The sequence below is a fragment of the Heliconius melpomene genome, chromosome 12 (genome assembly GCF_056956725.1).
Source record: "Heliconius melpomene rosina isolate 202511_hmr_F chromosome 12, ASM5695672v1, whole genome shotgun sequence".
Lineage (NCBI taxonomy): Eukaryota > Metazoa > Arthropoda > Insecta > Lepidoptera > Nymphalidae > Heliconius > Heliconius melpomene.
This window is the reverse complement of record NC_140400.1, coordinates 3,298,248-3,326,222: the sequence shown is the minus strand read 5'-3', so window position 1 is coordinate 3,326,222 and position 27,975 is coordinate 3,298,248. Positions and strand designations below refer to the sequence as shown.

Below are 27,975 nucleotides of genomic sequence, written 5' to 3'. Positions count from 1 at the left end.
CGCGACAGGTTATGGGTTCGATCTCCACTCGAGGGTAATAGTCTCAAATAGTTAATATTTTCATTTCTTCGCTCTGGTAACGAGGCTAAATGCGGCATTTAGTTCCGCAAGTGAGGAACAGAAATGTCTTAATGGAAACGGGGTGTAACACTAGGTGTCCAGTTTTAATTAAATTAAATCGAAATCGACATTTTATATTCAAATCACCTATAAGAAACCAACACGCATCTACTTGGTAATCTGTAAAGTATAAAACATTCTTGTAATCAATAAAATATAAAATGCTAGTTAGAATAAAGAAAACAGAACAATCGTTAGATATTTATTGTAATTCCAAGAGCGATGCGACGGTCTATCCGCAGGTGAAAAATAACATTAAAATAAATAATACTAACGCAATTGTTCTCCGGATTAACGATGGTAGGTGTGGAATGATAATTGCGTTTTTTGTCGACTAAATTCCTTGTAGCGTAGCTTGGTATGCAAATTGTAATGGAGATGTAACCTCGCATATAAATTATATAGTTAAGTTAATAATAATCGATCTATTGGTTATTTCTTTTTTGTTCAGTTTCACGCGATATCATGTCGCATGTAGCAGAGTGGGCAGAGGGAACCTAGTGCTAAGAGTCTTCGTTATCCAATTTCCGTCGAATTTTCGAAACATTGCGTGTTGAGTAGAACCTAGTGCCACGTTTTTTCTTATTACAGAGCGAGGAGATGTAAATAAATAATATACTCACTGCTCCGAGTGAGAATCGAATCCATAACTGTCAGAACCTCAAACAGCGATAGCAGTAGTCATAAAGAAATTTGTATAAACAATAAATATGTTAAAGGTACGAGTATATTTGCGAAAATCTAATTTCCACTAACTACCAATATCTATACTTCTATATTTCTATATTTATATTATAAATGTTGTGGAGTTTGGTTGGTTGAACACTAATCTCAGGAACTATTTATTACTTTGAATTTAAAAATAATTTTCTGTATTGAATAAACCATTTATCGAGGAATAGGATATATTTCACTACGTTTATATTTTTGGATGTAACCCATTGTAGCCTGTATCATGTTTCATACACAAATCTTGGTTATTTCCTCTTACCAAGCAGGCGAAGCCGCAGACAGAAGGTAGCCTCACATATTACTAAAATATAACACCAGGGCAATTATATTCAATGACATGTTGTTAATTGATAACTTTACGGCTTCATTTCTATAATATAGGGTAATCAGGGATTAGCTTTTCACCATACAAGATATATGTATATATATAACGCCCTACTCTACTTAGCTCTAATAAGATTTATACGCGATCAAATGTGCCCTATTACACAAATACCGGCTTTGTCGCGCGTGAGTTGTGCGGTACATGGGATTCGTTTTACAATTATATTGATGTAAATGATCGTTTGAATACTATTAATAGTATTTTCGTTTTTGGACAATTTTTTGTATAATACTTTTTTTTGTTCTTTCATTTATTATTTGTATTATTTTCACAGAGTACATATTTTTCTTTATTAATTGTCTGCAAATTAATAAAAAACTAAAGACAAACATAATCAATACATTTTTTCTGTTTTCCGAACTTAATTCCATAATACGAAAATTGTCTAAAAATGTTCACTTTCATCTCAGAGACACTTGTCATAACTGAGAATTGAACCGGCAACGTCTGTCTAGCTATTCGACTTACAAGTCAAGTCCCAACACATAGGTACCTACTAGTATTATATCCTACACATTTATCATTGTACTAATTTACTTATACTCGTATATTGAGACTACGGTGTAATTGTGAGAGTTGTGGCTTCAATTTTCCGGTCTTATAAAATAAGATGCGGCGTTGGGTTCCGCTTTCTTGAATTCTGGCGGACAGAGCAGAACGGAGTATCTTACCACTAAATTCTCTACCTTATCGCTATGAGGGATAGAGCGGGAATTTTATTTACTTTTTATTAAAAATTTAATATTGAAATAAATAGCTTGCAAAAATGTTTTGTAATATTTAATATCTGTTTGGTAATCCCGTTTTCCCTTGTTGGAGCTATTTAATTTCTTAGAATTACTAAATTATGAACTGAATACTGTATTTCTATAATTACAATATTTATAGCATTAATTACTTATGACATAACCTGGTGATTGCAATTATTATAATATATTTTAATTTGGATGAGTCACTAAAAAAGAGGAAATTCTCTGTCGCAAATTGCATAAATACGTACTACTAAAGCAATATGATCAAGCATATTTGATGTTCCTATTTCTGTGAATTTTTTTTTCTTATGCTATATTACTGAATAGTTCCATCTAAATCCATTTAGTAGTTTTTTCGTGAAAGAGGAACAAACATCCATCCTCACTAACTTTCAACATTTACTTTATTAGTAGGATTTATAATATTAGTAGGATATAAAAAAATTATGATTTATATCTTATATTTCCTCTCTCTCTGTTATTCCAGGGGCATCAACAGACCCATCCACGTTGAAGATCCACCTCCCAAACGGAGGTTTCAACGTGGTGAGGGCATCAGCCGACGAGGATGTGCGTTCTGTACTGCGATGTCTCGCTGTGAGACTAGCGGCAGGGGAGCGGGTGTACGCTTCGTGCTACGCGTTGAGGGCGAGGAGGCTTACTACTGGAAAGGTGAGCAGAAATTTCAGGAAAAATATAATATAATAATGTTTTTAATTGTTGCGTCATTGCATACCTATTTCGTCTCGTCCACTGTTATCAACGTTTTACGTGACACTTCTCTAGTATCATTGATACTGTGTTCCCTATAGTGGATTGAGGTCTCCCTCTGCCTTTCATTTACGTATTTATACGCCTCTATAATCTTCAGATACGATGGATCCACCAAGACACGCCGGTGTCAGAGCTGATAACGAAGTGGCCAGCCTCCGAGTGGCGGCTGGAGCTGCGCGTGCGCTACCTGCCCGCCAACCTGCGCGACTTGTGCGACTCCGACCGTGTCACCTTCCATTATTATTATGATCAGGTTAGTAGTGGGTTCTTTTGTATATGTTTTTTATAATAGAGTAGAAAAATGAAACCTTTTTATTAATAAATAGATTTATGAAAGAAGAAAATAATGAAACTCTCTCTTTAGGTTGCCTGCCCACATTTGTGGTGCAAATACGTAATTGTTTGTTTTAACGAAATAAAGAAATTAAACGTAACAATTATATTCACGTTTATCAAGTATATTGAGATAATAACTAGCCCACGATAAAATCTGTCATCACCATAACCCATACTTGCATAGATTCTCAATGTCTGGTCATGACAAGTTCTCAGATAGAGATGACGTGAAAGGAAATTGTTATATTTTATAAATACTTTTTATAATAATATGATTTAAGTGACCATCAGTGGCGGGGAGTGCGAGCATCTGATTGTTTTCGGTCGATCCCCCACTCTAGGAAATAACCGATTTTCGTTTCCCCGTTCTAACAAAACAAAACGCGACAATGTGTTTCGCCATCAAGACACTAGGTTCTCTACTTACGGCATGAAACTATAAAAAAATATTAACTTAACTGAACTGAACTGATGATGGTAAGATGAGAATAAATCATTTTTTACTCTAAAATTTATATATAAATACAATAAATATTTTTAATAATTTCAGGTTCGACACGACTATCTTAATGCTAATCACCCAATGGTGGATCAGGACTTGGCTATACAAATATGTTGCTTAGAAATGAAGTGAGTATTAAAAAATGTTACTTGAACAATAATAAAATAATTTAAAATTTACAAAAGTTTCCTAGGTTGTGGGTTCAATTCCCACTTGGAGGAATGCATAATTTTATATTTTCACCTCGCATGACATGTGCGGCGTGGAGTTGGGCCGTTCAACACGCAAAGCTTTGCAAAATTATAACAGACTCTGCCAGCCCTGCATATAGCAATGGAATACAGACAAGAAATTGAATTAAATAAGTATCACTAATATTAACGTCTTGGAAATCTCGTACTCATTGCTTGAAATATTTGCTTTTCTACAGATATTTCTGCAAAGACATGCACGTACCACTCGACAAGAAGTCCAGTATAGAATATCTAGAAAAGGAGTTCGGTCTGCACAAGTTCCTGCCAAAGTCTGTCCTCGACGCTATCAAACCCAAAGTACTAAAGAAAGCCATACAGCAACAGTATAAAAAGGTATTTTTTTTTATTTATTTCCTATATGACTTTATTAAAGTTTTAGAACTGTTAAGTAGGTGATCTATTAAGTCACGCCTTCTTTTTTAAAGTTGATTAAGATTGTCTTAATGAAATGATTACATGGCATGTTAAATATATTATGATCGATAATATTTAAGTTATAACACTTTTTAAGTGTTATTCTATATTTAGGAAAACATTTTGTTAGTAAACGTATAACATTTTTAACGTAGATTAAAACCGCACCTCTTGCACCCCGTCCAAATAAATGATTTTGGCTTGTTAATAATTGTGTTGCTAAATAATTGCTTTGTTATATAATGTCCAGCAGGTAGCAAATCTAAGCGATACAGACTGCATGCTCAAGTACCTAGAGACGATGCACACGCACTACGGCTACGATCGCGAGACGTTTACGGGCGCGCTCGGCACAGGGTGGGCGATACCCGTGGAGTTGGCTATTGGACCAGATATCGGTGAGTTTGGTTTAGCTTCACTCTTTATACCGCATTGCAGGGCTTGCAGGTGGTACTTACGGCACTCCGTGCCCCACGCAACAAGTATATTTTTAAGGCATTACATGATGAGTGGCTAAATTCAGTGCTGCACTTTGTCTTCTTAACAAAATGAGAAATTGAAAATAATCTACGAACACAACCGCGATGTTTGAAGTCAGACGCTGTGGCGCCGCGCCTCGACAGCCACTTTTTCAATTTATTAAAAAAATATCTAATATACTGAAAAATCTTTACTTCATTATACCTTCTTCACAGATATATCATACGTGTCACACAAAGCAGGGGAACCCCCCACATATACCAAAATAGCGTCCTTCTGCGACATTGTGGCGGTGCAGACCTTAAAGTCTAACTGTACACAGCAATCACAAACACAGGTATAACATTATGATTATAATTATGTAGGTTACGAAAGTAAATAAATAAAAATAAAGAAATGCTTTATTCAGTAATTAAATGTTACATATACACCTTAATTTCGTTGAAGTAATGAAAAAACAGAACTACTATAGTTTATTAAATTCGTTTAGTAATTATTGTGTAAATGACAAGGAATGAACATCTATCCTAATATTTATCATATACATAGGATGCCCCCTATTATTTAGATAGAATATGTTATTCCATGCATCAAATAAATAAAAAAATTAAAGAAATTGATGTGTTCTTTGGTGGTGATTATTATTTTTGGTTATATTTCAGACGGGTTCTTGCGGCAAGGCAGCGCTACAGCTCAGAGTGAAGGGTGCGGCGGAGACGCTAACGATCACTTGCAGCAGTGTTGAGGTAATAATAAAACTAATATATATTTTTTTCTTATTCTCTATTATATATTTTTTTTAGTTTGACGCGCTGTATTTAGTAAAACCACTTGCTGTCCAAGTTTCTAGTATCTTATACTTATGTATATATAAACAATTACTTTATTTAAAAAAAAAACTTGCTTTATCTTATGAAAATTATTGTTTTAAACATTAATATGTCAATTTCAGGCTGCAGAAAGCTTAGCGGATCTAGTAGATGGGTACTGTAGGCTCGTTACTGACTCTCAAACCTCGCTATGGAATAGAACAAGTAAGTCGGAATTTTTTGTGTGCCGTGACTCTGCCTGGCCTAAAGTTATTATTTTATAATATAGACGAACTACACAAAACTTTTACGTAACTATTCATTCTTATATTTAAGCTGTATTACATCACATGAAACTTTACAATTTCAAGTTCAATAGTTTATGCGTGAAAGAGGAACTTCCCCTGACAAACTTTCACATTTAAGATTAGTAAGTCTTGTTACTTAGAAACAATATGTTACTGAAAGTTTATTCTCATGTTTTTTTTTAATTTCCTTACAAGCAACTGTGTGGAAACAACTGAACTGTCAGTGCAAAAGTAAGTTTTATTTCACAACCGTAATGTTATATTTTGAGTTATAAATTTGATATTATACTTAACGTAACTTAACAAATTTTCTTACAAAATAATAATACATAAATATTTCACTAAATTAGACATAAAATAAAAAAGTTAACTGTGTTTTATTATTGATATAATAAAAATAATATTTTTGACAACTCAGCGGAGATGAGCAGCAGTTCATCAGAAGGCAAGACCAGTTCCTGGGAGCAGACCGCTACACTCTTGTCTGAAGATTATGCGGAGATTGTTGACGATGATGCTGATTATTCTACTCCGGCTGGTTAGTTTCATTAATTCTATAAAAAATAGAAATAAATAAATATTTTTTTATAATCTTAAATGATATTTTGTAGTTCATATTGCCTACCTTTTTAGCTTGATCTTATTATTTTTTTAATTTTGAACCATTTTTTACAGATTCTCGCACCCGCACTTTGTCTCGATACCAGAGGGAGGGAGGGAGGAAATGAAAATAGTAAATATTTCATTTCCCGCAACCGTTTTCTTTACCGTAGCACGTTTGTGCCCCTTCGCCATGACGGCCTCATATTTTTCTTACATTGTTATAATTATATTTTTATCATTATTTTTTTCTATTTCAGTTCGTGATTACGAATTGGTTCGTAATCAAATAGAGCTAACCGGAATCATTGGGGAGGGACAGTTTGGTGATGTGCATAAAGGTACTATTGTTTTCAATTAAGGGTTTTGTTTGTTTATAATATTTTTATATCTGGATTCCGCAACTTATAGTACAGTCGACGAGCTCATTGTTCACTCGGGAAGAAACTGCAAAATCACCTCCAGCTATCCTCACAGTGGCCAAAACTCGTCAACCTTACGTACAACGACAACAACGTTTAACAACGTTTCTTAAATAGACACAGTCGAATATTTAAGATCACTTTATGTGGTGAATGAAAAAATCAAAATAAACAAAAATAATTGTTTCGTTATTTGGTTGCTTTTGGTTTTCGCGGACATCGAATTACAGGCACATATTCTAGTCACTTAAACTTTTATTTTATATAAATAAATTATTCCACCAGGTACTTGCCGTGTATCGTCATCGAATCATCCGTCGTTACGTCGTCAGCTGGCGATAACGAGGAAACAAGGTGGCGACTGTGTGTTGCCGGTTGCGGTTAAGACATGCAAGCTCGATGCCGACTTAGATACGGCCGAGAAGTTTCTGGAAGAGGCTTGTGAGTATTTTTCAAAAACATCAAACCATTTACTTCTCCAATTTTCAAGTACCGCGTCAGAATAGAAATAAATTTATTTAATCAATAAATATATAGGCACATGGACATGTATTTCAGTGCTCTTATGTAAGAGTAAGGAAATCAAAAAAAATTAAAGAAGTCATTGGGTAATACATATTATGAATTCTTGTGCATTTTAACACTAGTTTGGAAAAAATATTCATATGTGAAAGTAAAAAATAATTTTCTCGCCCTCATGTGCATATATAAAGATTTCATCATTCCATAAACAATTTCAAAAGCTGGCTGAAAAGTGTCTGTCACTACATATTACAGTGTAGGGATGTCTAAAAAATGCAGATGTGCGTTCTTTACAGATATAATGCAGCAATTCTCACATCCACACATAATTGGACTTGTAGGCGTTTGTAGCACACCGCCAATATGGATTGTAATGGAACTCGCTACCCTCGGTGAGATGAGAGCGTACTTACAGCAAAATGCTCATAGGTATGTTTGATCTTGCTATGTTTTTCATACATTATGTGTTTGAAAAATATTGGAAAATAGAAAAAAATATATCATATTGAACCGAAAAAAAAAATTAAACAAAAAGTTGCTGCTTGAAGAGCTCTAATATTTCTTCCTATCATATAATTCGTTATAAAGTCTTAGCGAAATGAGAGCGTTTTTATAGCTAGTGTTATAAATATTTAAATATTCAGACAATACGGATAAAAGAGTGGGCAGTGATAATAATATAAGATTCGATAATGTAAGTTAAATGGTTGAAATTTATCTTATCTTAATCAACAAATCCAAAATTTGAAAAAATCTTAGCATCTTAGAATAAGCTTTTTTTTACTTTTTTTAGTAAAAGTTCCAAACAAGGCAGACGTCACAAAGATTTTTAACCCAAAGTTTTAATAATTAAACCAACTTATTTTTTAAATTAAACTTCAATTATACATCATATTTTCTTCACAGATTAGAAACTTGTACACTAGTACTGTACATATATCAGCTGTCGACTGCTCTCAGCTACCTCGAAAGCAAGAAATTCGTGCATAGAGACATAGCCGCGAGAAATGTACTAGTATCAACACCTACTTGTGTTAAGGTATGGAAAATTATAGTAAATATTCACTTAAGATTTCTGATTAATAACATAGAGGGAACCTAGTGTCTAGGTGTAATATATCCAGTATTATATGGTAATGCCATGATGTGTCTAACCAAACCGGGAAAATGAAAATGTTTTAAGAATAAATATATCCACGCTTGCGAATCGAAGAATTTTATGTTATATAATTATTTCAATTTGACTGACTGAGTAAAATATTTTATATTTTTTGTCCGCAGCTAGCAGATTTCGGTCTATCAAAGATGGTGGAAGACAAGTCGTATTACAAAGCGTCGCGAGGCAAACTACCCATCAAGTGGATGGCGCCCGAGTCTATAAATTTTCGGAGATTTACTTCAGCTTCTGATGTTTGGATGTTTGGTTAGTGTTAAATTTATTGATATGTCACTACTTGATTATAGTGTCGAGAAACACTTTTTATTATTAATGCAATATTGACGATACGCGGCCGCTCTGAAGTTAGAGTTTCTGAACTTTTGCGCATTGTTCACTTGAGAAGAAAATAGTCGAAAGTAAGAAAGATAGTACAATCAAATCTGCGCAGCTATCTACATTTAACTTCGGGGCGGCCACGACTCATCGACCGTAAATCTAAATTGTAAAATTAAACATTGATTTTGATATGAATTTATTATCCTTTTGGATATCAAATTCTTAATTTTTAAGATGGGGTTCTTTGTATCTTTGTGTTCAATTAAATATATTTATAATAACTACATTTTATTATAATATAAAATCTCTTTTTTATCTTTATTTTTATTTATGTTTATTTATTTTTTTATATAATTATATATTATTTATTTTTTTATTATCTTTTAGGTGTATGTATGTGGGAAATCCTAATGCTAGGCGTGAAGCCCTTTAGTGGGGTGAAGAACAATGACGTGATAGGTAAACTGGAAAACGGTGAAAGACTAGCCCTCCCCCCGCGGTGTCCTCCGCGGTTATACTCCGTAATGTCACGGTGTTGGGCGTACGAGCCCTCTCATAGACTGACTGCCCATCAGCTGAAGGAGACTTTGTTGTGAGTATTGAATTATTGTGCGGAGAGAACTTTTACTATTGTTTTAGGTGGTAAAGTTAGTGTAATGATTCTTATAAGTGAACTACAGAAACTGGTTTTTTTTTTCAATTGTTTTTAGCGGAAATAGTAGTAACAACTACATTTTAAAATTTTGTTGTACAGAACATGGACTATTAGTGCCATGATATTTATAAAAGGCAAAGGACGTAAAAATATCTATATCCATTTCCAATGGATTCGTTTTTATCGTGTACAATTAACATTATGTATAATTATAAAATTATTCAACTACTTCATGATGCCGTTCACTTTAATCAAATTTTCAACAAATATATCATTACTTTAATTATTGATGGAATATATATGATTATTCCTTAATTAATATGTCACTTTTATTCGCCTACAGTGAGATACTACAAGAAGAGCACAACACGGCGTGGGATACGATGCGTCGCGAGAACAGGCGAGTGGCGGCCGCTTCGTGGGGGGACGAGCCCCCGCCCAAACCCTCGAGACCTGCTACCAACTTGACCGGAGGTAAATGTCGGTAAAGATAGTATGGTCGACGAGTCGGGGCCGCCCTAATTTACTTTGTATTGTAAAGTGAAAAAACTTTATGACCTCGAGTGAGAATAGAAGCCACAATAGTCAGACATGGTCCCGCTGCGCCACTACGGTGTTTATTAGTTGCATAATACGTGGGATTTTTTTCATAATTAAGTTTATGCAAAATATATGAATATTCCCTGACATGTAAGGCAGTGATTGGTTAAAGGGAATATTTATGTAATGAGATACGGATTAGTAGCGGTTAGGCTTTGATTAGCTCCACTATTCCTGAAATATATTATAATAATTCAATCCATCATCATATCATATTATCATTTGTTAACAGCAACAGAAGGCAGCGGGCCGCAGACGTACATAGTGGCGCAGAACCCTCAGGTGTTGGCGCAGCTGCTGCGCGACAACCCGCGCGCTGACCCCCGCGCCTACACCACGCCCGCTTCGGTATTTAACACGCTCGCCGTCGACTTCGCGCAGGCCCCCGCCCCCGCTGCCGACCCTCCGCTCCACACCCGACCTATACCCGTCACACAGCTGCACCGCCTCGACCCACTGGCCCCCTCCCCGTCCCCGACCCCCGCGACACACGCAGGTCGCGTTGCCGTGCAAGACAGCTGTGACAACCTGTGCGCTCCCCCCGACCCCCCTGTCCCCGAAGCATCTGTGCCTGTACCAGTGTCCGAGGCGTACCCGAGTCGCGTCCGCTCGTTGGAGCGAACGCCGCGCGTGGCCGAGCGCGGGCCCTCGCGCGTGGGCTCGCTGGAGCGCGCGCGGCCTACGCCCACCATCGCGAGACAGCACTCCGTGCCCGCGTCGCCGCCCCGCCGCGACCGCGACGTCGGACAGTTTGCTGTCCAGGGCGCCCTCAACGCCCACTTGGCTGCCAGCGTGATGAACAAAATGAGGCAGCAGCCCGAACCGCCTCTAGTCGAGGAGATATACGACTTCGGTGGTGATAATGTGAAGAGTTGTGTCGCAGTGTCTCAGAGGGCAGGGTTTGGCGCGTGGGGCGTGGCGCGCGCGCGGCCCGCGTCCCCGCAGCGCGCGCATGCGCACGCGCCCCACGTGCGCCCTCAGTGCGCGACGCGGCACGACTGCGCGCCCGTGTTGGCGCACGACACGCAGGTGACGAGCGCATGATTGGCTCATACGTTGTGAACTTTATATAATGTCGTAAAATCCTTATGGAAATTAACTCGACTTTAGTAAATCTTTTTTTAAATATAACATTGCATTTAGTCTCAATGACGACAAAACTATGTCATTTTTAAGTAAAAAACTTGTAATTTGCGAATATTAATAAGATTGGGAAATTACAAGTGACACATGGGTTTAGTTCTTTTGTTTGTTATTTTATTTTAGTTCATTATCTAGCCCGTATAAATTGAGATTGAGAATTCTTTTAACTGAATTGCTATTAATATTAATGCGTACTATTTGTAAATTTAATATAGAAATATATAACATAATAATATTATAAAAAAATGCAATACAGAGTTTTCTTCTTCACATTTCTCGACAACTGTCATTAATGCCGTAGAATGCGCCCTTCAATGACGTTATATAAAGTTTACACTGTATTTCGAAATTTTTCGGTTCTTTTTTTTATTATACCGTAGATTCGATTTTATTTTTGTTTGCTGCGCATGCTCAATACCGGATTTTTTTGGTTTACGATCTTTTTGTATATATACTTTGGAGAGTACTCGGTGGTGATATAACGAATATTCCCTTATTTGAAATTAATATCAAATTAAATAATCAGAATTTATTTCTTATTATTAAAAAGTAAGTTAAAAAGTACATTATCAGCATTTGTTTTGGGTAATAGAACTTACTTCATATTTATATTATTATTTTTTCTCATTTTAACTTAGAACACAAAAAACTCTCACGCAAACGAAACTAGCGACAAGCCACAGACAATTGAAGCCAAATTCATTTTATTTTTACATTCGTTTCATCACTAGTACTCGGCTCCGTACGTCAAACAACACTAAGGATTAACAACACGAGGACTGTTACTGTATATACATAAATCCTTTATCCTATCCACCCCATCCTTATCCCTATATAATAATTAATATTATTTGGTATAAGAGGCTGTGTTTTTTCTTTTTACAGAGTTTGATGTTTGCCCATTGGGTTCTCTGGTAGAAATTGGTTTTTGTGTTTTTTTAATTCATTATTATTCAAATTAATTTTCTTTTTTTCTTTTGAAATCACATATGAAAATATATTTAAGTATTTTATATTTTTATTTTGACTGAAGATTGTATTTTGATTTATCTGTACTATTTTATGCTTTATGCAGTAGTAGTAGTTTATTTCGGCATTTTTTGTTTTGATTTTACTGCAATGTTGTATTTCAAATGTGATTTCCTATTTTTTGTTTTATTTGTAATAACTAACTCTGTGGTTGGTAAGTTCCTGTCAAAATATTGGTGATAGTATAAAATTATATTAACACTATATATGTACATACGACTTATTAACTTTTATGTTTTGAAAATATATTGGTATACACATATTTCTTCTTATATATAAATAAAACAATCAAAAATACTAACCACAGTTGGTTAATTACAAAATATATATTCATCATATTTTAACTTTTGAAGTTATACAATGCCCGTGTTATGTTCATATTAGAACATTTGAAATACCTATTTACTGATGAATGAGTTTTAGCTTTATGTACAATAACAAAAATATCAATTTGTATTATTTAATTGAAGAATGGATTATTTCATTTCCATGTCTGCCCTGTTATGCTACGGAAAAAGATTGAAGCTAGATATTTTATCTAAAATTCAAAATACTTAAATTTATTATAAATGGGGATATTAACACTAACCGTTTTTATAATAGAGTCCAGAGTTCGACACAGAGCAAGCGGTAGAGAGGCGGCTTTTAGCGGAGCTGGCGAGACAACAGCACCAAAGTGAGGAGGACAGACGGTGGTTGCAAATGCAGGAAGATAATTTGGTAATTATATATTTTTATTTATTTAAAGGGCGTCGTCGCGCAGAGTCTGTCTGTAAACACAATTGTTGTGGGTTCGCATGTAACATGGATGGAAATAATTCCCAGTGTGGGGTGTTATTAAACGGTTTTATTTTCATTTATATATTCATTTTTTCGACGACTCAACACATGTCTCGAAAGTTGGCCAGTGCGTGGGGAATGGAGTGCAGGATATGCGGAAAACAGGGTCTCAACAAAAATAACTATATATCGATGTATAATCGAACAGATCAGCTGAACAAATATAAATCTTAGAGTAACGATTTGGACCTACAGCTATCGTTGTAGATTCCAAATAAATAAAACTATTTAATGTAACTGTAAATATTACCATAAATTTCAGAAACGCATGTCAAACGTACAAGTAGCACCGTCTACGGAGGCGGACGGTGATAAAGCAGAGAACTCTCAGACTGCACCTGAAGTGAAATCTACTAGTCAAACACATTCCGGTAAGATTATATTAAATATTTATACTTCCATGTAGATCTAAGGTACACTCAGTAATAAAAAAGTAACTAAAAGCTGTTAATGTTATATTTTTGTTTGTTACACTGTTCGTGATGCAATTGTAACCATTATAGTTGGTTGATGAATTCATAATCTAACACTTTAAAAAAAGCTTAAAATAATTTATTGTTAGTCGCAATAAATAAATACGTTTAACACTGAATTTATTCAACATAATTTTAAATGTACATGTATGTAGTGATAACACGGATAGTAAATCACAATTTAACAGTGTGAGTAGTAAGTATATAACAAAGTCAACCACAAACATATACGTAACACAATAAATATATATATTGAAAGTAATAATAAAGAAAACGATGGAACGTATGGAAAGCGCATGGACTGGCAAGCATGACTATTATAATTATAATATGCCGTCGACAAGGAGATACATGAAAAAACGATAACTTCGTGCAGGTTCAGTCGACGACAGCAAGAGCTTTTATATAAATAAGCTAAATATGAAAACGTACTATAAAATATGTTTGTGTATAAATGGTAAATAAATAAATTTTGATATTGAAATATATAAATGACACATATTAAATAAACTATAAATATAAGTTATAGTTCCCTACAACATTTAAAATATTATATTAAATTATATATTTATTAAATCGTTTTTGTTACAGGGGCAAGTTCATCCAACTCAAGTCCCGCGAACACTGTGAAATCCAAAGAGAGTAGGCCCCCCTGTGAAGACAAGGTAAATATTATTATAATAATTTAGTTATATTGGGTATTTAATTACTCGAGGAAATGATGAATTTTCATTTACATATTTGATCTCTGATACCGTGTGGATGTTTGATTTAGTGTGGATGTGTAATTATATGTGTGGATTTGAAATCATGTGTGTGAATTTGTGAACAATTGTGTTAATGTGTAATCACAGGTTTGAACATCATGCACACAATGTGGCAACAAATACATACAGGAGTTTGCACATTTTCACATATGAGTACACATCCATGCACGTAATTCCACAACTATATATTATGTGATCACACGTGTGAATCTGCGACGAAATGTGTGCATGCGTAATCAAATGTGTAAATTTATAATCAATGTTTTTTATTTACAATTTAAGATCTTATTATAAAAGAAATTCTATCTCGTTTTAGGAGGATCCAGTGTACGCGGCGACAACAGAAGTGGTGCGCTGCGTGATGCGGCTTGCCTCCACGGCGACCAGCGCGCCGCAGTCGCCGCCCTCCCCGCCCGCGCTGCTAGACGCCGTGCGCGCGGTGGGCGCCGCGCTGCGGGCCCTTTGCGCCACCGTCGACACGCTCGTGGGCGCGTACCCGCAGAGCGCGCGCCGGTGAGTGATACTAGAGCGAGCGACTCGCCCAGCCCCGCACCGCCCCAACCCGGCCCACCCCAATCGAGGAAATGAAATATTTATTTAAATGTACCAAAATATACATTTAAATAAATATTTCATTTCCTCGATTGGGGATCGAACCCTTGAGTGTCGATTTTACAGTCACACTTTGTAAATGCTTTTCAATGGTTATTATCTGACTATACACATAATAATATAACTTTAAAATATATATTTAATGTGATGTTTTGAATGTGATAGTGAAGTGGAGATGGCGCACCAAGTGTTGAGCAAGGACATGGCTGCGCTAGTAGAGGCGATGCGTCTCGCCGCGCACTACTGCCGCACCACGCTACACCAAGATTACACCAAGTACGGAAAATATTATTATTTTTTTATCTTCACGCTGTATCTATGTATATTTTATGTCCCGCATATAACAGTGTATGCGGTTTCCGCCGAATTTTCGAGACATTTTACGTTGATCGACGGAACTCATCGCTGCGCTTTGCCTCGTTACCGACAAAAATGCACTTATTAAATAATTCGTTCCACCGAGTGCAAATGAAACTCACAACCGTCGCGTTTACAGTGACACGCTTGTGCCACTGCGCTATATTTTTTGTTTATTAAACGAACGCTACATACCACTCATACATTTCAATGATGGTAATTCTGGAAATTACAGTCACAATAAGTTACTAATTCTAAAAGAAATGGAATTTTGAGTTCAATTACCAATGAGAGAAATGTTTATCTAACTTAAATTACTTTCATTTTACTTTAAATTACTTTCATCTGAAAATTAAATTGTGACAAATATTTAATTTTGAAATATTTTAGATAAATGTGATACTCTTCAAATAAAATTATCCCAATAATAAAAATGCATTATTTTTAACAAATCTATTCTATTGATATAAAACTAATGCTACAATAATATATATACAGGAGCATGCTCGCCGCTGCACATGTACTAGCAATGGACGCCAAGAACCTTCTAGATGTCGTTGACTGCATTAGAGAAAGACATCCCCATATAGACTGGCGCGCCGCACTACGAGAAGAGTCCCCCACTCCCACGCCAACACATCCCACGCAAGCGGTCGCCCATCCCACCCTCACCCCCACTCCCACACCCACGCCACCTACACTTGGTCCACAAGGGTCACTGGAAACTGAAACCAAACCGGACTTCAAGATAAACCAACCTGTAACCACTGGAACCACACACTTCACAGACCACACAACAAAAGAACACAATAGTCTCCCCATTACGTCAAATCGCGTCTCCACTCTCATACAAAATTACAATTTATACGGGAATGTTCGAGAACAACACATATACGGAAACGAACCCCCGCCCTTCCAACACTCACAGTCGTGTGATGACTCCAAAATCGATATTCCAATCGATTCTGTCAAAAGTAGAGTGCAAGCGATAGCGAAAATCGATTCGCCTCCGATTTATTCGATTAGCAAAAAAATGGTCGATCATTCGGATCAAGGCTAGAAAGAGATTTATTTCTTGTAGGTGTACTTTATTACGGCTATGATAAATTGTTTGGTGGGTGATTATAGATTATTAATTTGATTATAATAAGTTACATTTATACATATGTATGTTATTCTTGTTTTTATTATTTTCTTTCTTTACTCATGAATTTCTTTGTTTTAAGATTATAATTCATAATCACCCACTAACTACAAAATAGTACTTATAATGTGGGTTTCATTTAGAAGCGACGTAGTCATTATAGCTTCGTAAAGACAATCTATTGATTGCTCAAATATTTATGAGTCCCGAATCTAAACATTGGCCTCAATGTTTTATACAAAATCTATGGAAATGAAGTTGGCCCAACATTGGCCTAAAGTATTTTATCTTATTTTTTTCTCGTCTAATATTGGGCCAAGTCTTTTTTTTTCTTTTTGTCCAATGTGTGGATTCGGTGTATGTTTATTTATTGGACTTTCATAGTTTATCGTTTATTTGGTAAATGCTGTTGCTTTTATGTAAAATGAATGTCTAAATATATTTTTTACATACACTCCTTGTTTTAAACTATTTTTTCTTTTCGAGTGAAGTCAATAGAGTGAATGATTTATTTTTTGTTTTCTATATTCAAAGTTTATGTATATTTGATTTTTTTCTAATTATATTAGAATATACGTTCTTTTTCGTTTGGTACGCGCAAAGCTTTAAATGTGTAGTGGATCGTGATGTTCAATCATTATCATCATTGTCATTTACATAAAAGCAAAGCTCATCAATCTGAGATGGTTTTGGTAGTTTAAATCATTAAATTAAACTTTCGTTCAGTAATTAAATTTTTATTTACATTATTTTATCTACATCGCTATCCATTTATAATTTGAACAAATAGAAAGAGACTATGTCATAATTTTCAGTCGTTTGTTAATAATATTGTATTTTTTTCTTTCTTTTAATTTCATTTAAACTACTTCGATTTTTCTTCATTTTGAATCTCTTTGAGATTTTTGTAATTTTCACATACATATAGTAAATATTTACATATCATCGATATTATTTTACTTCTTATTATCGTGTTGCTTCTATAGATGTCATTAATGAGCGATTATTAATAATCTTTATTAGTATGATTAAGTTATGTTCGTAACTATTTTTTTGGTTATAATCGAAATTATATCGATTTGTACTAAGAAAATATTGTTTATTATTAATAATCGCTCTTCATTTTACATGCATACGCATACATATCTATATAAAACATACATAGAAAAATGTACTATCTCTAAATATATCTCGAAAATTTATTATTCATAATTATTATTATTTTTCACGATCGCCTCTCAGACTGCAAAATAAAACATGGATAATATTGATTTGTGATAATATTGCCAATAAACGACCTAATTTTGTATACTTTTTTAAAACTCTAAGAGTTTTTTAAAACTCTAAAGAGTCTCATTCCACGGTTTATAAGTGACTAGTTTTATGCTATACTTTTATTTTCATGTAAATTTATATAACTACTGGATCGCGTTCTTAAGTTAAATAATAATATAAAAAAAATCGTTTATAAGTATTGGTTTATTATATTTTTAGTTAATTGTATTCAGAACGCTATCCAGAAGAAATGTCTCGTTATAATTTGCAATGTACGACAATACAATGTTTTTTATCGAGTTTTGTAATAAAATCGATATTTGTGTAGCGAATATAATCGAATAATCGTATCGTGCAATTACGACGGATTTATTTTAAACTGCCTCAGAACAATAAATATTGAACGCTATGTAACAGTTTGGTGTTTATTAAAGTATTATTTGTAATCTTACTGTATTAAATGTATATTTTAGTTTACGAGTAGTTAAGAGCAGGGTCGGGTTTAACTTATCTGTGGAACCTCTAATAATATCTAAAAAATACAGTTTTAAGTATATAAGAAAAAATACATTTGCTAAAGAAAGTCGTGTTACTATAAGAAATACTCTTGTTTAAAAGTTCAATCCGGCCTTGTTTAGGAGCAGCGTCACAACTCAGCATTTAGTTTCGTACTCAGTATTTCCACTAAACCTTATACTTTGTAAAAATGTACAAAACGATGCGATTGTCCATAATTATTTTAATTTTTATCCAAAGTTAAATAATAAGCGTAGATCTCAAAAGAAATAGCAGTAGATGCGTTTATAATTGTATCAGAATTTATTTATTGATGAATCGTTCTTGATCAGTGGAGAGTAGTTGGTTCGTTCTCTTTCGCTCTCTGTATGTAAGACAGAGAGAGGAGAGTCGACATACGACTCTTTCATAGGTCGTATATGACGTGGACTGGATTTTGTTTACTCATTAAACTGAATAAAGGACAGGTCAGCTTGTGTTTTATTTTGTTTTGCTTATCCCTTCGTTCACCATTTTACTATATTTCTGTATACAACACGAAACTAAAATTTTCGTAATAAAAATGGTTAATCTAATAAAAAATACCTAAATTATACTAATTTGTATAAAAAAAATTAAGAGCACACAGAACATACCCATAATGTATCTACATGGTGATACTCAAATTTCAAAATAAAAGACTAACCATTAATTTAAGTAATCAATTTATTACAAAAAACAGCAGCGATACATGTAAGTTTATCAATTACGTGTAAATTCAAGTAAAATGCTTAACTCATGGAAATTAATCGTAATATATTGAACGCATTACGTTCTACGTTGTTCTTATCTATTAAATCTTAAAGTGGTTATATATATGCCATCATATTGGCGATGCTAATTCCCCGGTTAACAGGTTAAATCACATTGTAATTCTCATTATATAAAAAAAACTTTTTTATTTCGTTATAGAAAAAAACATTTTTAATATAACCAATACAATGATACTATTACTGGTGTTGAAAAACTATTATCATGAATTGAATATCCTAGAAGAAATACAAGATCATCTATTTATATATTTAATAGTAAAATTAACGATTTTGTGATTCCATGCATTAAGTCTCAACTTATTATGTATTTGAAAGTATTATTTTGTTTTACATTGCAAGTTTCTAAAGAAAAATTATAAAAAACAATTATAGTCTATTGTTTTATTGAAAATATTCAACAATCAAGGAAATTTGCCGCCATAAGGAGTTCCAAAGCGATTTCTGGTGCGATGGGGAACTCGGGGATCTCAGTGGAGGAGTTAGTGTAGCGCACTTTGTATGTGAAGTACATGCACACTTTCTGTAAAACGTGAGATCTGAAAACATCAAAATTAAAATTTACTTGAAGGAGACATACAAAATTAAACGTAGATTTTGATCCCCATTATAGTAATGTTTTTATTTAAAATTAATCTCATTATCTGTTACTGTTTCGTTAAGACAAGCGCGGCGTTGGGTTCCGCCACAGTATGCGATATCTCTAAAAAGGGAGGTGACGTCTACCATGGATTCTCTTCTAGTTAAGCAGTTATATGTTAGGGAAAATATGATACTATGAAAATTATTTATCTGCATCATTCCTAAAAATTTCAGGATTGTACGTACATAAATCATTAAATTATTTGTTAAACAAATTTTCATTAAATTATTTGTTAAACAATCTAATGTAAAACTGAACAAACATACAAATATGTCATCATAATGACAAAAATAGTGTCAACAAAAAAATAATAATAACTTAATATTTTTTTATTGATTTATATTTTTAAATACAAAAGAGCAAAATATCATCTGCTTATTACATTGTATGTAACTAACTGAAAACATCTTCATTAAAGGAATTTTTGATTATCCTATTTGAAAATTATAATAAAATTTATAGGGTAGTTCTATATATACAGGCACCAAAAAAATGATTTGCATATTTTTTGTGTAATATTATATAAGTGACATAACAGTTCTAAGAACAAACAAATCAAAATCATCTAATGTTGATTTGAGGCAAAGTAGTTCCCTTTTCTGAAATTGTTTCATTTTGATGAAAAATAGTATTAATCATTTATTGTTGTTTTTTTGGTGGTGCCATTTTTTTTATATGATATGAGTGTTCCTCTTTCTTTAAAATATAATTATACTTACGGTATTTCCCTAAAGTTAACTTCATTAGCCTCATTCTCAGCAAACTGTCCAGGTCCGCTCAACATAGCCTTGATTGTGCCAGAGGTAAGTGCATGTTCGCGTTTCACAATGAATTCGTGACCATCTGAAGATACTAGTTTTACATACATGGCATCTGGACCTTCACATCCTCCAAACACTTTTTCTTCTGAACCTGGAAATATTCTTGAATTGTAAAAACACTTTCTTTTCATAGCTTGATGATGTATCCCGCAGTTACCAGGATAGACGGAGAGAATTAATGTGACACCCCATTCCACATTTTTAGCTCAATATTAGAGATATTGCACTATTAGAGATACTGAAACTCAACATCACACTTTGTCTATCAGATTTGAGAAATTAATATAATTATATTAATTCATAACTATCACATTTGCAGACAGACTTTGTCTATACCACTAAGGCTTCTCCATCATATAATATTAATATAAAATATATTTTTTATATACAACTATTAGGTATATTATTTGTAATACAAGTCATATATTTTTACTAAACATATAAGTTTTACACCTGAACCAGTGGCTGTTCCAGAACGTTGTTCTTCAGCCACGCTAGCGGCTGAAGGTGCTGCAGAGGGTGGAGCTGATCCTGCACTTTCAGACATTTTCTAAAAATGAATATTTTTAACAAAATTAATAAACACATCTTATACGGAGACGAATTTAAATTAAGGTAATATTTTAATATTAATTGTAAATTAAAATTTCAAATAATAGTCAAAAAAATCATATAAATATAAATTAAAATAATAAATCTATTAATATAATAAGAGGATGAGTGTAAGTAATTTGTGAAGTAAAAAATAAGGAGCGCCATGCTACATAGACTTTGTTTGTTAAACTTAACTTACTAGCTTTATATTGTAATTGAATTGAGATTAAAATAATACTAAGGTTTGGTTAAATTAAAAGTATAAATATGAATGTAATAAAACAGGTTACTCACTATTAAAAATGTTTGACAGCTTTAAAATTCATAAATTTTGCACAGCTGTGGTGCTGCCAATATATGTAAAATAAGATAGCATAGATTAAAAAAATATAAGTTATTTAAGATATAACTAAATTATTTGTATTATTACCATTTACGTTACAATGGTGCCGTATTAAGTTTTACCACTCTGTATTAATAAAATAGAAAGGAAAAAGGTACAGGTAGTACAATATGAATATTGATTTGACAAATAGTTCAAGGTTAGCATTCGGGAACTGGTCCCGAATATTATGCAGTTCTAATATTTCTAAAATAAGTAAAATTCTTATGTAAAGTACATATTTAAAAACTGAATTATTTCAAAGATTTATAAAAAAATATTTATAATTTAACAAATTGGCACCACTAAGCAAGTAGCTATCCACGACGAATTACAATTCGGCGGATTTTTTTTGACATGGCTTTTGGCTTCATTTCATTATTTTGACATTTCGATGTCAACCGCTACGTATTTCTTTGAAAAAAGTCAAATTTTCAAAGTTTTTCTATTATTCTTTCTGTTTTTGAGTCAATTTGATTCCTAGCAAGTCGAGTGCAAATTGAGTGCCAGTGGCAACCTACGATGAATTCCCAAATCTCAACCAGAACCATGTGACACGAATACGAAAAAGGGCTTCCAGACCGTCAATGTGACAGAAATGTTTTCTGCCATCGCGACGAGCGAGCGCTACCGCGGAGCCGATACTACTTCGACGCGTGATAAACCATCGGGGATATAGTGCAAGCGCGTCAAAGATGAGCGCGAGATGGCCAGTCCGCCACCAAACCCTAGCGAAGGCGCGGAGAACAGCTCCGAGTTCCCGGAGGAGGCGGGCGGGCAACGCGCGCCCTCCGCGCAGAAGACGTTCATAGCGCCGCCCGCCTCCGAGCTCCCCACGAAGCTGGAGTACGTCGCCCGCGGCGGCTCGGGCCGGAGCATCAAGCACATCTTTCGAACCGTTAAGTTCGCGCGCAGAGTGCCCACGCTGCCGCCCAAGAGGCCCGAGGGCGCGGCGGCCGGTGCGGGGGGCTCCGGCGCACCGCCCCTGCCTGCGCCCGCCGCCGGCCGTGCGCGCCGCGACCGCGGCAAGCGACATGTCTGCACGACCTGCGACAAGCGATTCTCCAGCCCCGGCAAGCTCAGCCAACATGTTCTGTCCCACACTGGTGAGCTTCCTTTCTCGTGTGATTTGTGCGATAAGCGTTTTAATTCTAAATTTAAACTTGTACGCCACACTCTGATACACAGTGAGGCTAGGGCCTTTGCATGTACTGTTTGTGGCAAGACTTTTAATCGTAAAGATCATCTTACGAATCATGTTAGGGTACACAATCCTGTGAAAAAACTTCATACATGTGACAGGCCAGATTGTAGGAAATCATATACATCTTTGTTGAGTTATCGGAAGCATGCTGCATTACATTCTGCAGAGGAAGGTAATTTACAGTGCAAAATATGTGATGAGGTGTTTAGTACAAAGCAAGATATTGTGAATCACCTCAAAGTTCATACTGGGAGTCGCACACCTAAATGTGAGACAGATAAAAAGTTCACCTGTGACCATTGTGACAGAAGATTTTTTACAGCAAAAGATGTTCGGCGGCATCATGTTGTTCACACAGGCAGAAGAGATTTTTTATGCCCTTTTTGTCCTCAAAAGTTTGGAAGAAAAGATCACTTGGTTCGCCATGTTAAGAATGCTCATCCTGATGAATCATGGAAATCTGCAGCAGTAGGTACTTCTAAGGATCCACCACCTGAGGCTTCAGCCTTTGAAGAGACATACACTGAATATCCAATAGAGGAGACCGATTTCGAAATATGGAAGTCAATAAACTCTGTAAAACAAGAGGAACAAAAAACTGAAGTGCCAGCTTCTGATTTAATAGTAGAAATAGCTTCAGACTTAGATATAAAAGTGGAACCGTTAGAAGGTATAGAAATAAAAATAGAGAATCCATCATCACCCAGTAAAATTCTCGAATACCCAGTAGTGTATATGGTCCCGCCGCCATATCCTCAGACGCCGTCCACCTTGCCCTACATGGCGACGCAGCCGCTTCCCGATCCGCTGGACGTGCACCTGCTAAGCTCCGGGGACGTGCAGACCCTGTTGTTGGACCCGGGCGAGGGCCCTTCGGGGCTATCGAGTCAGATGCTGGGGCTGCTGGAGGAACGTGAAGAAGGTCGCGCGCCCGCCAGCCAGCGCCTGCCCGCCTTCACGCAGGCCTTTCAGACGGCGCAGAATCCCAAGCCGCCGCCACCGCCCCCGCCGCCCCACTAGTATCACCGGCCCGCGGCCTGCATTTAGCTTATGGATACCGAGCTACCTCACTAGGTAAGATTTGGTCTAAGCTGTAAAATATGTTCTGAATTAATGCAGTGGACGTTTCAGACAGTGAGTGTGTTCTTCTCAGGTATACCAAAATGTTTCCGAATTCTACATGAATACGTTATCTAGTCGTGTATGTACTTTCGGAATTGTAAATTGTTTATTTATAGCGTTTATATATGACGTTCGTAGAGTATAGACGGGACCAACTCTGTGAGCTGCGAGACGCGGGGCTGGTGCGCAGGTGTACGGCTCTCGGAAGCAGCAGGCTGTATGATATGTTTTAGAGAGGCGTGCTGCTTTCAACGCGAGCGAGTACAACAAAGAGCCTACACCTTGTATGGAAATATAGTTTTAAATTGTGAGTGGCGTCATTATCGAACCTAGTTTCGGTTATAATCAGAATTAGCGCTATGCCATCGAGACTGAGTATATCGGCACAGCAACACTTCATACTTACCTCAGAAGCACCTACGAGTGCTTCCTTAGAATATAAGACAACAACGACACGGCGAGCTTCATATTATTTTCATTAAACGCGATGTGCCAAAATTTCTATATTCTGGACTGTCCTACGAAATATTGTAACGTAAAAAAAGCAATAATTCTTTTGGTTGAGCGAACAAAAGAAACTTATTTTGATGTCGTCTATTTTGAATTTAAACAAACTGGTATTATACGGAAGAAAAGAGAAACTTAAAGAAATAGTCTCAGCATATTTTTAGGAGTATGAGCCAAATGATGTAAGTTGTAGTAAGTTTCACTTCGAGACTAGGTGACTAGGTGAGTGTGTCAAGAAGTCTGTAAAAAATGTACTAGGAATTCAAACGAGCGGTACGACCGAAATGAAAGGAAGGGTTACAGCTTTATTAGGTGCCTTACATTTCTTCATATGTTCATTAGTTATGTGTTTTATACTTAAACTACTCGTAAACGACCACATCGGAGACAGATATTTCTGTGGAACTTTTTCATTATATTAATATGTAAGTTAAGAAATACACCGCCACGAAGCCTTTGTATAAGAATGTAGATAATACAAGTTTTTATTAAGATCGTTCGTTGCTCTCCTTTTAGCGTCGAAATTGGTTGATCGGAGTCAATATTTTTAAATTACAAACTGTTGCGTTTTGTTTTGGCCGACAAGATATGTATGTGTTTTGTAAATGTTTTTTATTGATTTGCATTGACATTAGGTATTTTAAATATTATTTGGAAATGTCGTTAACATCGCCGGCTGTGAGCGTTAGCGACTAAATGTTTCTTCGACTTTTTCTATATTTAGTATTTCTGGACGGGGAGGATGCGGCTGCGGGTAGCGAATTCGCTTCCGTTCCGTCCTGGATAAACGACTTATGTAATCGTTGGCCTCCGACTGCCAATTGTATATGCTGTTAGGAATTATTATTATAATGTAATTCAAGCAACGTGTTGTGGTTCATAATATCTTTTTTTATTATTATCGTTATCAATGTTAGGCGTCTAGTAATAGCGACGAATATATAAGGAAAGATCCAGTGTTATACACGCTTCTACTATAGAATATGTAAATAATTCTAATCTTTTAGGTTAATAGGACTGTAAAAAATTTAATCTACCTCAATTGAAACTTATTCTTAGGTTTAGAAATATAATTACTATATTAGGTTAGTGACAAGAGAGAATATTTTTTTTTCTATTTGAGAAATACATGCGAGCTAGGGCTGGTTTATTTTTAACACGATTGTGTTAAATAATGTTAGTGTGTGCTGCAATATCGACATCTTTATGGTTAAACATTAGAAGTATGTGTTTGCTTTTCGTATTTAAAAAAAAATTAAATGTCTTTGACATTTAAAAAAAAATTTAAAGGACATCGTAATCAGTCATAAACTTTTTATATAAATTGATGTATAATTTTTTTTAAAATCATCTTTTTGGGCCATTCCATCAAAATAATTGTTCATTTTCGTGTTCATTTTGTGCTTTTAAATTAATTAATTAAATTAAAAAAAATTGCTAATATAAAACAAAATATATTTATAATTTGTTCATTATTCATACATTAATTTTCATATTTTGATATTCATACTTAAATTTAAAATAACTTACATTCAAACTGCCTTTATTTTTTTACAGTAGAAAAAACAAAAATTAAACGGGCTCTAGTTTTTAAATTATTAATTTGTCTATAGTGATAAAAAAAATTATAGTAAAAAAAAATGTGTTCAACTTATTAATCAATTTTTTCATTCTTTACATGCATTTTTTCTGATTCATATTCAATCTATCTTAACAACTAGTCATATAACAGCAGCAATTTATCTCAAATAGATGAAAACCAAGTGATATTTTAGTAATTCTGATTATATATTTTTATATAACAATAGGTGCAAACCCACGCTGAGTACAAATAATGATAATAGCACAGGACTTTTGTATTTCCTCATATTTTTTTTATTATTTATACAACGATATATGCAATATATTTTTGTAATTATTTTTAAGATTTATATACCTTGTTACATATCAAAGACTTGGATGACCATTTTGTTTTTTTTTATTATAATTCAATGTAAGTACATAAAAGTTGGCATTTATTTATTGGCTGTTGCTGGGAATTGTCAGAGGGGTTTTTATGTATAAAAAAATATTCTTAAATTATATAATCAAGGGTATTTTTTGTTGTAGCCCCTCTTAGTGCATATAGCTATATTATTGCATAGTCAACAGACGATAAATTGTATGTATATTACAATATTTGTTTTTTTTTGTAACACAAAGTGTTCACTTACTTTTTAAATATTTTTACGCATAATTATTGTTGTTATGTTCGTTCCCAGTTTTGTTTTTTTTATTATCTGCTAATGAGTGTAACTCGTATTTATACTTTTTTTTATAATGTTGTGTAATGCCAAAAAAAATTACATAATTCTATTTTGTGTTTAAAAATTTAAGAGTTCGAATATTTTTTTATTTATGTAACTTTAAGCGTAAGTTTTGGTTAGCTGCAACGAAAAACTACGAGTACAATAAATATTGTAAGCATAAAAAAATCATGTAGAAAAATTTGTAAATCATTAAAAATTCGAAAAAAAAACATTTTTAACGATTTTTGCTCGTAGCATCTGACACTGAACCTTAGGTATACGTAATTATGGTACATAAGAAAGGGGCCTTAAAATTGTTATTTGAATTAAAAATATATATGTATTTTTAGAAATCTACATCTATTTAAAATACAGAGAATCTATTTTATTACGCTTTTTTCAAATAAGACATTTTATACTAAATGTTACAAAAAATATGTTTAGATATTCTTTAATCGTGTTACATTTGATTTTTCTATCGATATTATGGTTTAGACTACTTTTGTACGTACATAAAAAATAACTACAGGTTATATCAGTCTAAAATACTTGTATCCAGGAGTCACTGTCAAGATTGAACAGATTATATGAAAAGATTTTATACAAAAAAATATAAAACCTTTTTTTATTAACATTGTCAGTATCGAATGGATTAAAATATATATTTTTTTATATTAAAAAAATATTAAGAAGTTATTGTACTTATGCTTCTTGTAAAATTGTAATTCTAAGTGATGGTCCTATAAATCATAATGCCTTTAACCTGTCAATTACTAGTTGTAGGAAATATTGTAAAATGTTATAGAATTTATATAAATATAACAATTTTTGCTTTATTGTTATAGTAGCCAATATTGTATTAAATACATATTTAAAAACCATTAGTACTGACATGTGTTACTTGTAAAACTTGATATTAAATAATGTATCTAAAAAAAAATTCAAATGTAAACGTTCTAAATTCTTTGTCTCTAATATAAAAGGTTTCAGCTAACAATGTTTCATATATGATAGTAGTACTAACAATATATTATGGATTTGTACTGTATGCCCTCGCAATGCCTATTAAATAATTATAAACATTGTACCTGGTTTATAAAAACAATGTAATATGGTCTTCATTGTAATAAATATTTTGGACATCAATTTAGTTTTTTCTTTATTCCTAAATTGAGGCTAAAACATTCTAATTAACTTGTGTGTTTAGAATTTGGCTGCTTGAAAAGTTTAAACTTTTTTGTATTGAATCTGAATCAATATTAAATGAAATTGAATTATTGATTATTCAC

The 27,975-nt window shown here is 34.1% G+C and overlaps 3 protein-coding genes across 13 annotated transcripts in view; 2 read left to right on the top strand and 1 right to left on the bottom strand.

Annotated features, from left to right (window-relative positions):
- The window catches only part of Fak (protein tyrosine kinase 2 Fak), a 135,654-nt gene extending 116,867 nt beyond the window's left edge, over positions 1-18,787 (top strand). For 7 of the 10 annotated variants that reach the window (XM_085194136.1, XM_085194134.1, XM_085194131.1 and 4 more), the window contains 24 exons: positions 2,477-2,661; positions 2,861-3,016; positions 3,650-3,729; positions 4,032-4,188; positions 4,520-4,667; positions 4,965-5,086; positions 5,412-5,495; positions 5,702-5,783; positions 6,062-6,097; positions 6,285-6,404; positions 6,727-6,807; positions 7,174-7,329; positions 7,707-7,839; positions 8,317-8,449; positions 8,692-8,833; positions 9,293-9,497; positions 9,904-10,034; positions 10,393-10,508; positions 12,936-13,052; positions 13,435-13,543; positions 14,237-14,310; positions 14,729-14,925; positions 15,190-15,300; positions 15,880-18,787. In XM_085194136.1, coding sequence (XP_085050262.1) covers positions 2,477-2,661; positions 2,861-3,016; positions 3,650-3,729; positions 4,032-4,188; positions 4,520-4,667; positions 4,965-5,086; positions 5,412-5,495; positions 5,702-5,783; positions 6,062-6,097; positions 6,285-6,404; positions 6,727-6,807; positions 7,174-7,329; positions 7,707-7,839; positions 8,317-8,449; positions 8,692-8,833; positions 9,293-9,497; positions 9,904-10,034; positions 10,393-10,508; positions 12,936-13,052; positions 13,435-13,543; positions 14,237-14,310; positions 14,729-14,925; positions 15,190-15,300; positions 15,880-16,441 — 3,437 coding nt within the window. In that variant the 3' untranslated portion in view covers positions 16,442-18,787. The remainder of the gene's footprint in view (positions 1-2,476; positions 2,662-2,860; positions 3,017-3,649; positions 3,730-4,031; positions 4,189-4,519; positions 4,668-4,964; positions 5,087-5,411; positions 5,496-5,701; positions 5,784-6,061; positions 6,098-6,284; positions 6,405-6,726; positions 6,808-7,173; positions 7,330-7,706; positions 7,840-8,316; positions 8,450-8,691; positions 8,834-9,292; positions 9,498-9,903; positions 10,035-10,392; positions 10,509-12,935; positions 13,053-13,434; positions 13,544-14,236; positions 14,311-14,728; positions 14,926-15,189; positions 15,301-15,879) is intronic. The other 3 variants (XM_085194127.1, XM_085194129.1, XM_085194128.1) reach the window with 3 other exon arrangements.
- Positions 18,788-19,003: 216 nt separating this feature from the next.
- On the bottom strand, positions 19,004-21,549 carry EloC (transcription elongation factor elongin C). Of its 2 annotated transcripts, none has more exons than XM_085194141.1 (4): positions 21,478-21,549; positions 21,043-21,139; positions 20,488-20,680; positions 19,004-19,664 (listed from the first exon to the last, which is right to left on the bottom strand). In XM_085194141.1, exons 2-4 carry the CDS (start codon positions 21,134-21,136, stop codon positions 19,523-19,525), a joined length of 429 nt encoding a protein of 142 aa, XP_085050267.1. In that variant the 5' UTR covers positions 21,137-21,139; positions 21,478-21,549; the 3' UTR covers positions 19,004-19,522. The 2 variants fall into 2 exon arrangements, with proteins under 2 accessions (XP_085050267.1, XP_085050266.1); XM_085194140.1 differs by having other exon boundaries at positions 21,383-21,512.
- Positions 21,550-21,679: 130 nt separating this feature from the next.
- Positions 21,680-27,832, top strand: LOC146533432 (uncharacterized). Its single transcript, XM_085194139.1, has 2 exons — positions 21,680-23,843; positions 24,030-27,832. Exon 1 carries the CDS (start codon positions 22,272-22,274, stop codon positions 23,787-23,789), a length of 1,518 nt encoding a protein of 505 aa, XP_085050265.1. The 5' UTR covers positions 21,680-22,271; the 3' UTR covers positions 23,790-23,843; positions 24,030-27,832.
- Positions 27,833-27,975: the final 143 nt, after the last annotated feature.

Bases quoted from the DNA above. Each gene is read 5' to 3' on its own strand.
- EloC (XM_085194141.1), bottom strand. From the start codon at position 21,136: ATGTCTGAAAGTGCAGGATCAGCTCCACCCTCTGCAGCACCTTCAGCC. The intron at 20,681-21,042 runs GTGTAAAACTTA...GAATATTTCCAG, and splicing joins TGGAACAGCCACTGGTTCAG to GTTCAGAAGAAAAAGTGTTT. The intron at 19,665-20,487 runs GTAAGTATAATT...TGATGTTTTCAG, and splicing joins GTTAACTTTAGGGAAATACC to ATCTCACGTTTTACAGAAAG.
- LOC146533432 (XM_085194139.1), top strand. From the start codon at position 22,272: ATGGCCAGTCCGCCACCAAACCCTAGCGAAGGCGCGGAGAACAGCTCC.